The 14,666-nt window shown below is 32.7% G+C and overlaps 1 protein-coding gene across 3 annotated transcripts in view; it reads right to left on the minus strand.

The window, feature by feature from the left end:
- Positions 1 to 14,666, minus strand: part of whd (carnitine O-palmitoyltransferase whd) — a 42,161-nt gene that overhangs the window by 1,122 nt on the left and 26,373 nt on the right. For 2 of the 3 annotated variants that reach the window (XM_075311386.1, XM_075311385.1), the window contains exons 2-9: positions 10,328 to 10,552; positions 9,504 to 10,241; positions 7,481 to 7,680; positions 7,075 to 7,413; positions 4,355 to 4,420; positions 2,116 to 2,248; positions 1,806 to 2,054; positions 1,384 to 1,743 (exon numbers count right to left, since the gene is read on the minus strand). In XM_075311386.1, the coding sequence (XP_075167501.1) occupies positions 1,384 to 1,743; positions 1,806 to 2,054; positions 2,116 to 2,248; positions 4,355 to 4,420; positions 7,075 to 7,413; positions 7,481 to 7,680; positions 9,504 to 10,241; positions 10,328 to 10,468 (2,226 nt within the window). In that variant the 5' untranslated portion in view covers positions 10,469 to 10,552. Of the gene's footprint in view, positions 1 to 1,383; positions 1,744 to 1,805; positions 2,055 to 2,115; positions 2,249 to 3,987; positions 4,048 to 4,354; positions 4,421 to 7,074; positions 7,414 to 7,480; positions 7,681 to 9,503; positions 10,242 to 10,327; positions 10,553 to 14,666 lie in introns of all 3 variants that reach the window. The other variant, XM_075311387.1, reaches the window with a different exon arrangement.

Genomic DNA, 14,666 nt, shown 5'->3' on the forward strand with positions numbered 1-14,666 from the left:
TTCAGCGTTGTCAGTAATGCTGGCGATACTTCTGAGTATTCAAAGCCTCTCTAAATGGTTTCACCGTAATATGAAGCGTCAATCTGAATCGGCTGTAATAAGAGAGTTATTGAATTCAATATGGACTGCGTTCAGTGATAAGAGAGAAGTTCGCCACAATGGTATCACAATGAACTGAATAGTCTAAGCAAGCCTAAAATAGTGGGTTGCCACCATAATTAGTCTTGGTACATAGTTTTGGATGGCTAATGGAACGTCATTTTCCATAAGACATCATATCGGGAAGTTATTTTTTTTTATTTATTTATTCATTTTAATACAAAAGCCTATTGGCCAATAACGTATTACAAAGCAACTATATACCTAAGTAATATAAAATAACAATTCCTTGTATAACAAAAAAAAAAATATATATATAAATATATAAATTTATATATAAATAAATCAATAAGTGACAGCACCTAAAATTTCTAGATATAAATCTACAAGAACTAATAGTAAAAGGTCCAGATAGTTCATGCTCAGATATCCATATATTATGATGCTAAGGTATTATAATGTTCAACTAACTTAAGACAGAAAACATTATTCGTATGGGAAAAAATGCGTAGATAATGTGGTAAATAGTTCCAGCATCTCGCAATTTTCACAACAAAAGATTTCGCATAGACTGAATACCGAATTCTCGGAATAAATTTTTGAGGATTGCGAGTAGATCTACTAAAGGTAAAGCTACGGTAAAGTTCTGCAGGGATTCCACTTTTTATAGTACAATAGAATAGTCGAAGTAAATGAATATTCACAAAGTCAGAAAAAGAACAACCCAAAAACTTCTTAACGTACCCAGATACATGGTCCCTTCGACGCACCGTGTATACAAAACGAACAACTGTATTCACCAGCCTTTTAATAGTCAATACAAAATTCTCATTAGTGCCAGAGAAAATCTCCAGGCCATATAAAATCTATGTTACGCGCCGTATATTAAATGCCACTGGCACAAGAAAACATATTTGGTTAAAGAACATATCCACAGAGTCATTGAGGCATGGAAAGATGGTCCCCTGACTAGCTCAAGCAGGTTAGATTGGTTCCTGACCCGATGTTCTTGGCGCGTAAGCATATTGTGAAATATCCATGCCATAAAGATTTATATTCCAGAAAAAGATAATTGTTCAAGGTATATAAATGAAAATAAAGTCCTGAATCGTTACATTGGTGGATATGACAGGGTGGTTTGTCATATCAAGGTACATTTTACCCTTTATATGTAGGCTTTAATAAAAAAAACCGACCTTTTAATTAATTTTTGAACTTGAACTTTCATAAATGCATGTTTTCTCTTAATTTCTATATGTGTATTCGTTCCGAAAAAAAACTTACCGTGGTTTCACAATGATTTTTAGCTGATATATGGAAGAATATCAAATCTTCTCCGGCAATAATATATGAAACACCATAACCATCATCGGCAACTGGACCAAAACCACCTCCAGAACTAATGCATTGTGGATGCTTTTTCAAATCCATTTTGGGTGTTTGACCATGAGGTGTCTGACTAGTCGATAAACGCCATGGTTCACTGAGTACTTCGTTGAGGAAGGGGGAATCGACTTCCAAGTATTTGGAAACGACATATAAACAGAACAAATGACGATCAATGCCACGACCACACATGGCATCTTGATAACCAAGTTGATGGCGATCACAAGCTTTCTTCAGTAAATCAACACGTTCTTCAATCTAAACAAAAACAAAATGGAAATTGTAAATCATAGTTATGAAAATTTAATAGCTATAACTACCGTCTTGGTCTTATCTTCCATTGCCTTAACCCAGGCAGCTGATTCTATGGTACATGGTCTCACAGTTTCCGTACGGCCTTCACGGAATAAACGTGTCATTGATGCCTCGTATGTCAATGAGAAACGACCAGCATCACGGTAGTAGGCCAACTGTAAAGCCATTTGAATGAAGGCATCTGGAGAAAGGCGACATTTCTTCATGAATCCTTTGCCATATTGATTGTGTACCAAAATTCTGAGATCAATATCCTTTGAGAAGAAGTGAAATGATAAAACATTTTGTTTTGGTTTGCTATTATCAATGTCTTACATTAATCAATTTGTTAGCGTCTAAGGTGGCTTCTTCAATTTGTGGCAAACATGGCTCCAACTTCCAACTAAGACGTGTGGGTGATGGAGGTGGATATTCAGGTGTACCCCTTGTATTTCCATTTTCGTCGTATCTAAATATGAGATAATAGAAATTCCATTTTTTATTAAAAAATTTAGATAATGTAGGTGGATCCAGCACCGCTTTACAAAAAGAAACGCAAACATACAAACAAATAAAACAAATACTAGCGTAGGCATGCACATGCATATATACAAAGGCTAACCATAATCAATCGCTTCAAATATTCATATTTTGACTAATAATCTAAAAAATTCGGTGGAATTTAATATATAAAAAAGTTCAGATGTGGGTTAAGTTTTAAATTGTTGCTTTGGATCATTCACCTTCAAGTTATAAACAAGATTTAATTTTATTCTGCTTCTCTATTTTAATTTTTGATAGTTTTATATGAGGCCAATATATAATTATACCGATATGGAGAAATTGTTGGATGATTCCCAGAGGACATCAAGTACGAATTTTGACCGGATCAGATATATTGTCCCCTTCAGGAGGCTCAAAAAATCAAATCTGTGGATCGGTTTATACGGGTTCTATATATAATTATTGATCGATATTGAGCAATTTTTGTATGATAGTTAGAAGATAGATACTCTCATCACATCCCAGCTGAAAAAGCGTCGTCAAAAAAAAGTAGTGAAAATGTTATTTTTGGATCCGGAAGTGGTGCAAAATTGGCGCAGAAGCGATGAATTTAACATGGGCTTTTCATAGGACAGATGTCCACCATTTCAACAGCCGTTGCACTGAATTTGCATTACTTTTTAAGGTGTGATCCGAATTTAGTGTTTTGGATGTGACTTAACAAATTTTGTGATATTTTGCAAATAAAAAATTTTATATTTTTAATGCATTCTAACGCTTATCTGAAACGTTTGACCTCAAATATTTTCAAAAAAAAGTTATAAAAAAATGAATTAAAAGAACTTCCTGTGTAGTTAAAATCTTCGGCAGGACATTTTTGGAAGTGCTTTTAAAGTTGTGCCTTCAGAAGAACTTCCAAATTTTTTTGCTGGGATGTCGAATTCCGATGTGGATGAAATTTGCTCCCTCAGGAGTCTCAAGAAATCAAATCTAATTTATATTAGGGCTATACCTAAAAAAGTGGTCCGATTCGCAATACCTGCATCTACTACTACTTGTCTCAAGTTTCAATCCGATAGATTGTTTTGTTCGCAAGTTCAACAGTGGGACGAACGGACATCGCTAGATCGGTTCAGAATTTTACCACGACCCAAAACATATATATACTTTATGGGGTCTGAGACCAATATTTCGATGTGTTACACGCGAAAAAAGTTTGTATACCCCTAGGATTTGGCATAGAGTTCTATAATTTTGATAACACTAAATTATGAAATGTTTTTTTACATCATCATACAATAATGTTATGACACACTTACAAAGTACAATGATTCGATTACTATAGTAGTTAGTATACAAAAAAGCGGTGCTTTGGTTAAAGATCAATTATAATGCAAGAAAAATTCATTCAAACTACAATAGCAAATGTATAGGCCATTTGGGAATTCACCAGGGGGAAATAGACGTACTTAATTACGTTATTTCAAAAAATACCAACAACTGGTATGAAACATCAAACAATAAACTAATATTTATGATAATGGAAATTTTTTTGTGAATTCACAAAATATTGACATTTTTAGATTTTTTTTTTAATTTGAAATGAATTTTTCTTTCGAAGTTTTATGGGTTTTTATTGTTAAAACAATGAAATAGAATTATATTTGGGACAAGATTTTAGAATATTTTGTAATGGTGGTTTACCCATCAATATCATCACCAAATATATATTCCCATGTATGACCCATAACCGGTGCATCAGCCCTAAAAATGTGTAAATGTAAAAAAAAAAAATAAAATAAAATAAAATAAAATAAAATATGTTTTAAAATATACAAATAAAGCTATGATAATGTAAATATACATTGAATAAATAAAATAAAAAAAAACCTTAACCAAATATTGACAAACATTGCTTAACCTAAGAAAAAATAAAAAAAAATACTAGTAGACCTCAACCAAAAGTGAACTAATAAATCGTAAAAAATATGCAAAGAAAAATATTATTTTTTGTCTAGGGCCAGCACCAATTCATATTTATATTACACAAGATTTTTTTTTTATTTATTACCCATCGGTAACTAGATCGTCAACCACTAGATTTTCCCACATGTGAGCACCAACAGCAGCATCGGCCCTTTATAATTCATAGATTGTTGTAAAATTTAGTTATTTAATTTAATTATATATATAAAAAACATTATATACGTATACAATTACATGGTAGGTTCTATATTTTTAAAATAATTACAAAATCTCAATCCTTTTCAATTTTCTAATCCTGCCCGAGTTCTATTGGTATTTTGACTTCTTGTAAATACTTTGATATGATTGAATATTCAATTTTCCAGATGCATTCGAAATATTGAATAAAACTGAACATGAGCTCGAGCTTAATGATTAAAATAAATCAAAATAATGATCTTACAATATTTTGTATTACTTAACTCAATGGAATTCTCAAAGTTGTTGTAAGTAGAAGACCAAAATATGGGGCATCAGCATTCGATTGTTGAAATTATGAATATAAAAAATGTGTTCTTAGCTCAAAATTAGGAATTATGTAAATCATTCGTAGTAAAAGGAAATCCATTTTTTTTATCAAATAGATGGCGGTTTTTATCTGAGCCTCTCGACGTTTAAGACCAATCGGGTTCCTTTAGATTGAGTTAGAAAGATGTGATTGATCTGTTTTGTTTGAGCGTGAATCGCTTACACCCAAAGAAATTTGTTGGTAGGGACAACAGAAAAGTCTGCTAAAATAGCAGAAAGTCTGCTGAAAAGGGGAAAGCAGTCACTGTTTGCTGAAATAGTAAGTATTGTCTGCTATTTTTAAGCTCGATTACACTAAAACATGTTTTAGTTTGGCTGAAACAAATAAAAATGTCGACTTAGGAGCTATCTTAATACAACTAAAACAATATTTTATGAATATCTATAGTATTTGCCCAAATAAAACTGAATATTTATCAAATTGAGGCATAACTAATAAATCGTAAAAAATATGCAAAGAAAAATATTATTTTTTGTCTAGGGCCAGCACCAATTCATATTTATATTACACAAGATCGTATTTAGGAACTTGTAAGTATATTAGAGTGCAAAAATATACCAAAAACTACTTTTGGTTCTTAAATATGCTTTGGGGAAAAATTTATAACCTAAAAACTTTATAATTCGTTGTTCGCTAGACGCTGAAGTACAAAAATATAACAACAGACATCGACTGCTGTTTTTAGCAGACTTTGTTTTCTATGAGCGTAGGGACAAAAACAAAAACTAAAATACGCCAGATTTTACAGTTTATCTGATGAGGACAAAAACGGAAATCAGGCCTAACTCCCATTCATAATTGTCACATGAATTAACACAAAAAAAACTTCCTTGATTAAATTTTTATCTGAAGCGTTTGGTGACTGACAATGAAAAGTGGAGCACTTACGACAACGTCAAGTGAAAACGGTCGTGGTCGAAGCGCGCAGAGACGGCCAAAACCGTAGGCCGTGCCAGGATTGACGGCCAAGAAGGTCTATGGGTTAGGTAATGATACTTTCATGTCATAAATTAAACTCTTAACTTGTAACTGTGCTGAGAACAATTGAATCGTCTGAAAAAAAGCAGTCAGCTTTGGGGGAATTATCCATCGGGACAACGCCGGGATGGGATGCATCCACCTTATGGTCTAGGCAATTTTTCTGGCGAAAACTTAGCTTCGACTTCGCAATTGTTTGCCAAAAGAAACGTCATTTACAAGAGAGGCATAATGAGTTTACATGACAATATGTTATGGAAAAACAGCGCATATTTGATCTAAATTAGTTCTTTCTAATTATGGTAATAAAAGCCTTCAATTCCTAGGAAAAATTTATGCTACACTCATAGAAAAAATTCTGCTAACGAACAACAAATTATACAATTTTTAAGTTATACATTTTCCCCCAAAGCATATTTAATTTTATTTATATTTTTGCACTGTAATATACTTACAAGCCCCTAAATAAGATCAGCAAACATTTTGTTCGCTGTTTTTTTTGATTCAATCACGAAATTAATTGATCCAATTAATTTTTTAATTGAAATGTCTTCAATCACAGAAATGATAGTATCAATTAAAAACTTAATTGAAAGTCAATTTAGAATTAATTGAACCAATTAAAAAATTAATTGATACCATTAATTTTTGTGATTGATTTTTGTTTCAATTAAAAAAAATGTTGAAACAATTAAATTTTTAATTAAATATTGTTAAAACTCAATTAAGACTTTCATTGGAAAAATTTTCGTGAAATTTTTTTTGTGTGTATGCCTCAATTTGATAAACATTCAGATTTTTGGGCAAATACTATAGATATTCATAAAATATTGTTTTGATTATGTTAGGATAGTTCCTAAGTTGTCATTTGTATTTGTTTCAGCCATACTAAAACATGTTTTAATGTAATCGAGCTTAAAAAATGGCAGACAATGTTTGCTATTTCAGCAAACAGTGACTGCTTTCCCTTTTTCAGCAGACTTTTTGCTGTTTTAGCAGACTTTTCTGCTGTCCCTGCCAACAAATTTCTTTGGGTGTAAGTGCTGCCATTATTAATAAATTTCTTTGAGTTCTTCGTTCTAAAAAACTAATGATTGGCCATAATTACGAGTAGCATTATGCTCTCGATACTATAAGCACACATGGAAATTCTTAAAATTTAATAGTTAATTAAATCTTAAAATTTAATAATTAATTATTATCTATGGCATACAAATAATCATAAAATTAAATCGATTATAAGGAAATTTTTAACTTACCAAGTGTGTTCCGCATTAAAACCTACACGGCCATTAGTACCAACGCATACAGTGAAACTTTTATCGAACCAACGATTATAGCCATTGCCGTGCAACAAAGTTTTGCCAAAATTGTCCAATAGTTCTGGCCTATTCAAATCGAACTCATATGGAATGTCATCAAGTGATACCACAAATGCTGCCGATTCTACGGTATGTAATGAGACACGATTAACACCACGTGAAAAATGGGTATTACGAACTTCAGCCCATTTTGAACGATTCCAGGCGGTTAAAGCTGCCAAATGTTCTTCACCAGGTAAAGGAGTAGCCTTTGAATTAAGAATCTCTTCCATTTGTCTAGAAAAATATATACAAAACATATAATATGTCCTAAAATGCCATACTAATATTATTTGGGACTTACACTTGAATTTCACATGGTCTTAGCTGACGTCCTCTATAGTAGATTAAGACTTTATAGTAGCAACCTTTGTGCAGAACAACAATATGATTGGAATCTTTGTAGTGGACAATGCGATCAGTTTCCATGCCAGGAGTTCTAACAGTATTAAATGTACGTTCATATTGCCAGGAACACAAGGGGACAATGCCTTGAACCATGATCTAAATGTTTGGAGAAAAAAATGAAAATGCATTTTTTTAGTTTGTTAGATATTTTCTGGAGAAAATCCATGGATTTTTCCATGCCTTCTGAAGGATTTCATCCCGTTCAAACTTATCCTAATTTTTACTCGTTTAAATGTCTATTTCGAATCACGATTGTTTTAGTTATTTTGCGTTGGGATAAATATTTGCCAATAATATGTTTTGGTTCAGTTTTTTTGTTTGCCAACTACACGCTCACAAAAAATCGCTTCTGTAACATATACTCCCAAACATATTTTGCTTCAAGCATATACATTTTTGGGTATTGCCCAAACATTTATATGTTTGATCTCTTCCAATATATAATATGTTTGAAAGCATATTAGTCTAAACAATATATGTTTGGGTAGTCTAAGTTTCAAACATTTTGTATTTTTGCATCCAAATTCAATAATGTTGTCTTCCAAAAAACAATATGTTATTATGTGAACATATAATATGTTTGGAAGCATTTTGCACCCAAAAATATTATATGCTTAAAAAAATTCTCCCAAACAATATTGTGCTCAAAATTTTATTTATTTATTTATATATTTACAATCATAACGAATTATGAAAATAAACAGGTAATATAGGTGCTAACAACATAGGTTTTCGACCTGAATGCTTAAAATTTTGTTTCTGCCCAATTGTATATTCCCCAACATCTTTCTCACTTCCACGAGATTTTTTAGTTCTTAGCACCTTTTTCTGTAATACAAACATTCTAGAAGAAATTATTCAATTGTATGATTTTTTTTATTTTAATTTTAACTTTTGCCGGACGGGGATTCGAATAGCGGACCACACGGTTTGTAAGGATCAAAGAAGTAGCTGATCAATTGCCCAAGGAAAAATAAAATGTTAATTTTGTAATAACAAGCAACAACCACCAACTTAATTCAATATCGCTCCCTGTTAAATAGCGCTCCAAGCTACTAAACAGATATATGTTTATAGGCTATTTCTAAATTAATATATGTTTGCATCCAAACATTTTATATTTACAAACATTTTATGTCCCAAACATAATATGTTCTAACATATTAACATATATGTCCCAAACATGTTATGCTAGTTTATGAACATTATATGCTTGCACTCAAAAATATTGTGTTTAAAAATTTGTGTTCCAAACATATAATGTTTATAGCCAAACATATGAAAAACAGCCTTTTTCATCCGTGTATGATATGAATATTGTGCAAATAATGGTTTTCGTTTAGTTCATTAACCCGTCTGGAAAAGTTTGTTTCGTTATTTATTTAGTGAGGGAGAATCTCTTTGTATTCCTTTTCAATTAGATACACAGAAAAAAAGTAATCTGTTTTATAGGAAGAATGAACATTTAACTAAATTTTACTCCACATTTTGAGATTTTATTGTTAAAACCAGAAACACTTAATGCCTTGGTGTACTTTTTAGCTGCACTTCGCGAAATATTGCAATCTCTCATAAAAGAATTTTAAAAGTAAAGAAAAAAATCATTGTCGCCAAATCATCATAACCATTTTAAACATACAATATCATTTGTACTATTTTTGGAAGTCGTACAAACAATTTCTTTTGCTTTAGTTCATATTGAACTTATATGTGCGGTCATTGAACTTCAAAAAATGTTTGAGACATACTTGAAACAAGGAAAATTTCATTCGGCTGTGGAAATTTCAAAAAAATAATTAAATTTAACTGCAAACAAAAAATTTTTTGGCAATAAAAATAAGTTAAATTTAGCGTTAGTTTAGCTACGGACTTTTTTTCAGTGTACATTGTAAAAGATGTTTCTCAATATTTTCACTCACCGGTTGCAATTCTTGTCTCTCAATCAAACGTCTGAAGCTCAATAACAAATAAATAACATTGGCAGCACGAGCAGCTTGATTATGAGTTAAATCCATAAAAATGGCATCAGTACCATAGAAATTGCTGTTGATCATCAATGGACTGCGTCCGCGTAGATAGACATATTCCTCCCACCAATCGGAAACATAATTGGTTGACCACCAGCTCTTCAATATCAAATACCATTGTAATTTCTTGCCAATTGTCGTTTCGAATTCATGGGCCAAGGCTTCCATACGTTTGAATTTATCATCATCCAATAAGGGACGTACGGATCTCAAATAGCGTTGTGTTGTTTCGCTTACTGATGGCAGCGTTAGTCTGGGCAGTGAACCTTGGAAACTATATAGTCCTGGTTTATTCCAACTCGAAAAGACTTTAACAGCACCGGCCCATAGTTTTGTGGCTAATGAAGTCTTACTACCCGGCGCTCGAGATTCATACATCCAGCCTTTGTACATTAGCAGTAATTTGAGCGTATAACGCATTGTAAAACATATACTTAACCATATAACTAATGAGGCTAAAAAGCAAGCTGTCACTTGCCAATTGATTGTGTTCGCAGGTAAATGTACTAAAATACGATTAACTATATTAAAGGGTGTTCGAAGGCCAGCAAAATGCAGTCCCAGGGCTATGGCCGTTATGAGCCATAAACTTTGTATGTGCGCCGGATAGACACCATTACGTATGCCATTCTGAAAACGCAACATAAAAATAAAGAGGAAAGTGGTTAGTTAATACGTTCGGACATCACTGCAAGACCACAATATGAGAAATTTACCCTTGCTCTGGCTACACGTTTCTTCCATGAACGGTAGCCGGAATTCCAGACTAGATTAAGGACTTCTTGATCATAATTGATATCGAAGCCCTCATGGGTGATAGCAAACGAAAAGGCTACGGCTTGATGGGCTTCAGCCATGGTGAAGGTTTAACTACCTTCCCAGAAGAAATTTTATTTTGATATGTGCAATGATGTTTTGGTTTTCTGGGCCTTTTGGAAAATCTGAAATAAAGAGGAGAAAAAAGTATTCATATAAATTCCATACAATACGTATATAAAGGTTAACATTGTTCATTATACGTATGAACAAGTTTAATTGGTATTATAATTTAGCAACAAATTTGCTATATACACAACAGGAGAAATCTGCTAAACCGGCAAAAAGTCAGCTGAAAAAGGAAAGCAGTCAATGTTTGTTGAAATACCAATAATGGCCTGCTTCCTTCTCGATTATGCTAGAACATGTTTAATTCTGGGTGCTCCAAACTAAAATAACATACTAAGGGCTATTGTATCACAATAAAAACTACATAATCCGAACATGTCCTGTATTTTTAAAAAAATCTAAAATTTTCTCAAATTAACGCATAACAGCAAATAAAATGTTTGCTGGTCACATATATGAGTTTTTAGGAATATTAGAGGGCTGAAATATAAAAAAAACATCTTTATTTCTTGAAAATATTTTAAACAAAAAAATATAAAATGCTGTTCTCTAGACCTTGAATTACAAAATTCATGGTATGTACATCTCGACCGTTGTTTTTTGCAAATTTTTTTCTATGAGTGTATTTTAAAGTGAACAAAAACAAGTATATACAGCAGTAAGTTCGGCCGGGACGAATCTTAAATACCCACCACCATGAATCAAATATAATAGATTACTTTGAAAACTCTTCGTCGTAGCGGGTTTCTTGATATACGATATAGAATTTTAGGGGGTTTGATGACAAATTTTACTTTCAGTTTCAAGCAATTTTCATGATCAGTGCGCCTCTTATACTCTGAAAGAAGTGTTTTCTTTTCTGAGGAACGAAATTTTAGACAAGCAAAGTTTTCTTTTGACACAAATTTTAGAGACAATCGTTGAGTCGCTCATCAAAAATTCGGATTAGTTTGCTCTAAACGAAAATACGATACGGACCATTTTTGACACACCTCTTTATGGTCCTAAAATACCTCTAGATTTCTAATTTCCGGCAAATTTTATAAAAACTACGGATTCTAGAAGCCCTAGAAATAAGGTCGGGAGATAGGTCTATATGGGGCCTATACCAAAACATGGACCGATACTCACCATTTTTGGCACACCTATTTGTGATCTTAAAATACCTCTAGATTTTCACTTTCAAGCAAATCGGCTAGAAAATAGAGTTTCTAGAAGCCCAAGAAGTAAAATCGGGATATCGGTCTATATGGGGGTTATACCAAAAAATGGACCGATACACCCCAATTTCGGGTAATAAATACAGTTTATAGAAGCCCAAGAATAAAAATCGGGAGATCGGTCTATTGGCAGCTATACCAAACCATGGACCGATAAGGACCATTTTCAATTTCAAACAAATTGGATAGAAAATACAGTTTCTAGACGCCCAAGAAGCAAAATCGGGAGATCGGTCTATATGGTGCCTATACCAAAACATGGACGCATACGGATCGTTTTCGACACACCTCTTTATGGTCCCAAAATACCTCTAGATTTCCAATTTCAGGCAAATCGGGTAATAAATACAGTTTATAGAAGCCCAAGAATAAAAATCGGGAGATCGGTCTATTGGCGGTTATACCAAACCATGGACCGATACGGACCATTTTCGACACACCACTTTACGGTCCTAAAATACCTCTAGATTTTCAATTTCCGACAAATCGGATAGAAAATACAGTTTCTAGACGCCAAAGAAGCTAAATCGGGAGATCGGTATGTATGGTGCCTATACCAAAACATGGACCGATACGGACCATTTTCGACACACCACTTTACGGTCCTAAAACCCCTCTAGATTTTCAATTTCCGACAAATCGGATAGAAAATGCAGTTTCTAGACGCCAAAGAAGCTAAATCGGGAGATCGGTCTATATGGTGCCTATACCAAAACATGGACCGATACGGACCGTTTTCGACACACCTCTTTATGGTCCCAAAATACCTCTAGATTTCCAATTTCAGGCAAATCGGATAGTAAATACAGTTTCTAGAAGCCCAAGAAGTAAAATAGGAAGATCTATATTTTAGGCACACCTTTTTATGGTCCTCAAGTACCTTTAGATTTTCAATTTCAGACAAATTGGATAACAACTACGGTTTTTATAAGCCCAAGACCCCAAATCGGGAAGTCGGTTTATATGGGGACTATATCAAAACTTGGACCGATATAGCCCATCTTCGAACTTGATCTGCCTGCAAACAAAAAACGAATCTGTGGCAAATTTCAGGACGATAGTGCCATTATTGAAGGCTGTTGCGTGATTACAACTGACACACAGACGGACATGCTTATATCGCCTTAGAATTTCTCCCTGATCAAGAATATACTTTATATAGTCGGAAATCGATATTTCGATGTGTTACACACGGAATGACAAACTTATTATACCCCCATCACCATTCTATGGTGGTGGGTATAAAACTTGCTTTTGAACTGATTCAAATCTAAGAACATAAATCCCATAGCGTATATCTAAACAACTAACTCCTAATAATAATAAATCTACATTACATCCCCTCAAGGTAGGGAAGTGAGTACAAATTTTGAGTACAACGAATTGCTAATTATTTTCCATATTAGACTACACCATTTCAAATCTTTAACAAGCGATTATACAATAAAATTTTATAACCCATTATGCTAATATAATACAAAAGTATATAAAATTTTCGGTCTCATTTTTAAATTGCCAGACAGTTTTTTTTTTGTTTCATTAGTCAAATGATTTTTGATAACAACCGAAAATGTACATTCGTGATATGATAATGATATCAATTTGGGTTAAGCAATTCTTCTTTTCTTTTGGCAAAACAAATTCCAGACATTGAATCGTCTATGACAATGTCTACTGATAGTATTCAATATATAATGTGGGCCATATGGAGGGACTTATTAAATAAATAAAGTCTGCTGCTGGTGATACCTTGTGATGCAGACACAATAAAATACAAAATAATTTGACAAAACGAATGTGGTTTCGATAATCTTTGAAAAAAAAAATGCGCAACAAACGGTTATAAAAACTTGTTGTGGTCACAAAGAAAGTAATCATTTCCTTATTGCGTCTTTTCATAAGTATTTGGAATAATTAAAATTTTAATGCACGTAGAAAAGAAGTTAATTTAAAAAAGCATTAAAAATTAGGAGATGTTTTTCAACACTTGATTTTAAATGCGTTTTTTACTTGAAATATAGCCTAATTTCTATTACGATTCGAGTCTGAATTTGGAAACTTAAGTTGTCGCTAGGTTAGGTATAGTGACAGCCCGATATTTCAGGCTCACTTAGACTATTCAGTCCATTGTGGAACTTCTCTCTTATCACTGAGTTCTGCCCGATTCTATGCTAATGACAAGGGACCTCTTTTTTTATAGCCGAGCCCGAACGATGTTTCACATTGCTGTGAAACCACTTAGAGAAGCTTTGAAACACTCAGAAATGTCACCAGCATTACTGAAGTGGGATAATCCACCGCTGAAAAAGACTTTTTGGTGTTTGGTCGAAACTAGGTTAGAACCCACGACCCTGTGTATGCAAGGCGGACATGCTAACCATTGCACCATGGTGGCTCCCACCGTTAACACGCTTTTAAAGGTAGCACATGGAGAAAAAAGCTGTAAAAACGAAAGAATTCAAATTTGTTTCCTAGTATCAAGGACGTAAAAATTAAGATACTTCAATTCTCCGCTTCTTTGGCTCGGAATCAATACCAAAATCATTATATATATATATATATATATATATATATATATATATATATATATATATATATATATATATATATATATATATATATATATATATATATATATATATATATAAAATACTACTTTGTCCCAAAATTACATTAATGTACACTGAAAAAAAGCTTGCCCGTTTCCAAAGATTTTGTCTTTACACTAATGATTTTGGTATTGATTCCGAGCCAAAGAAGCGGAGAATTGAAGTATCTTAATTTTTACGTCCTTGATACTAGGAAACAAATTTGAATTCTTTCGTTTTTACAGCTTTTTTCTCCATATATATATATATATATATATATATATATATATATATATATATATATATATATATATATATATATATATATATATATATATATATATATATATATATATATATAT

Source organism: Haematobia irritans, chromosome 5 (assembly GCF_050003625.1).
Source record: "Haematobia irritans isolate KBUSLIRL chromosome 5, ASM5000362v1, whole genome shotgun sequence".
In the NCBI taxonomy this organism is placed as follows: Eukaryota; Metazoa; Arthropoda; class Insecta; order Diptera; family Muscidae; genus Haematobia; species Haematobia irritans.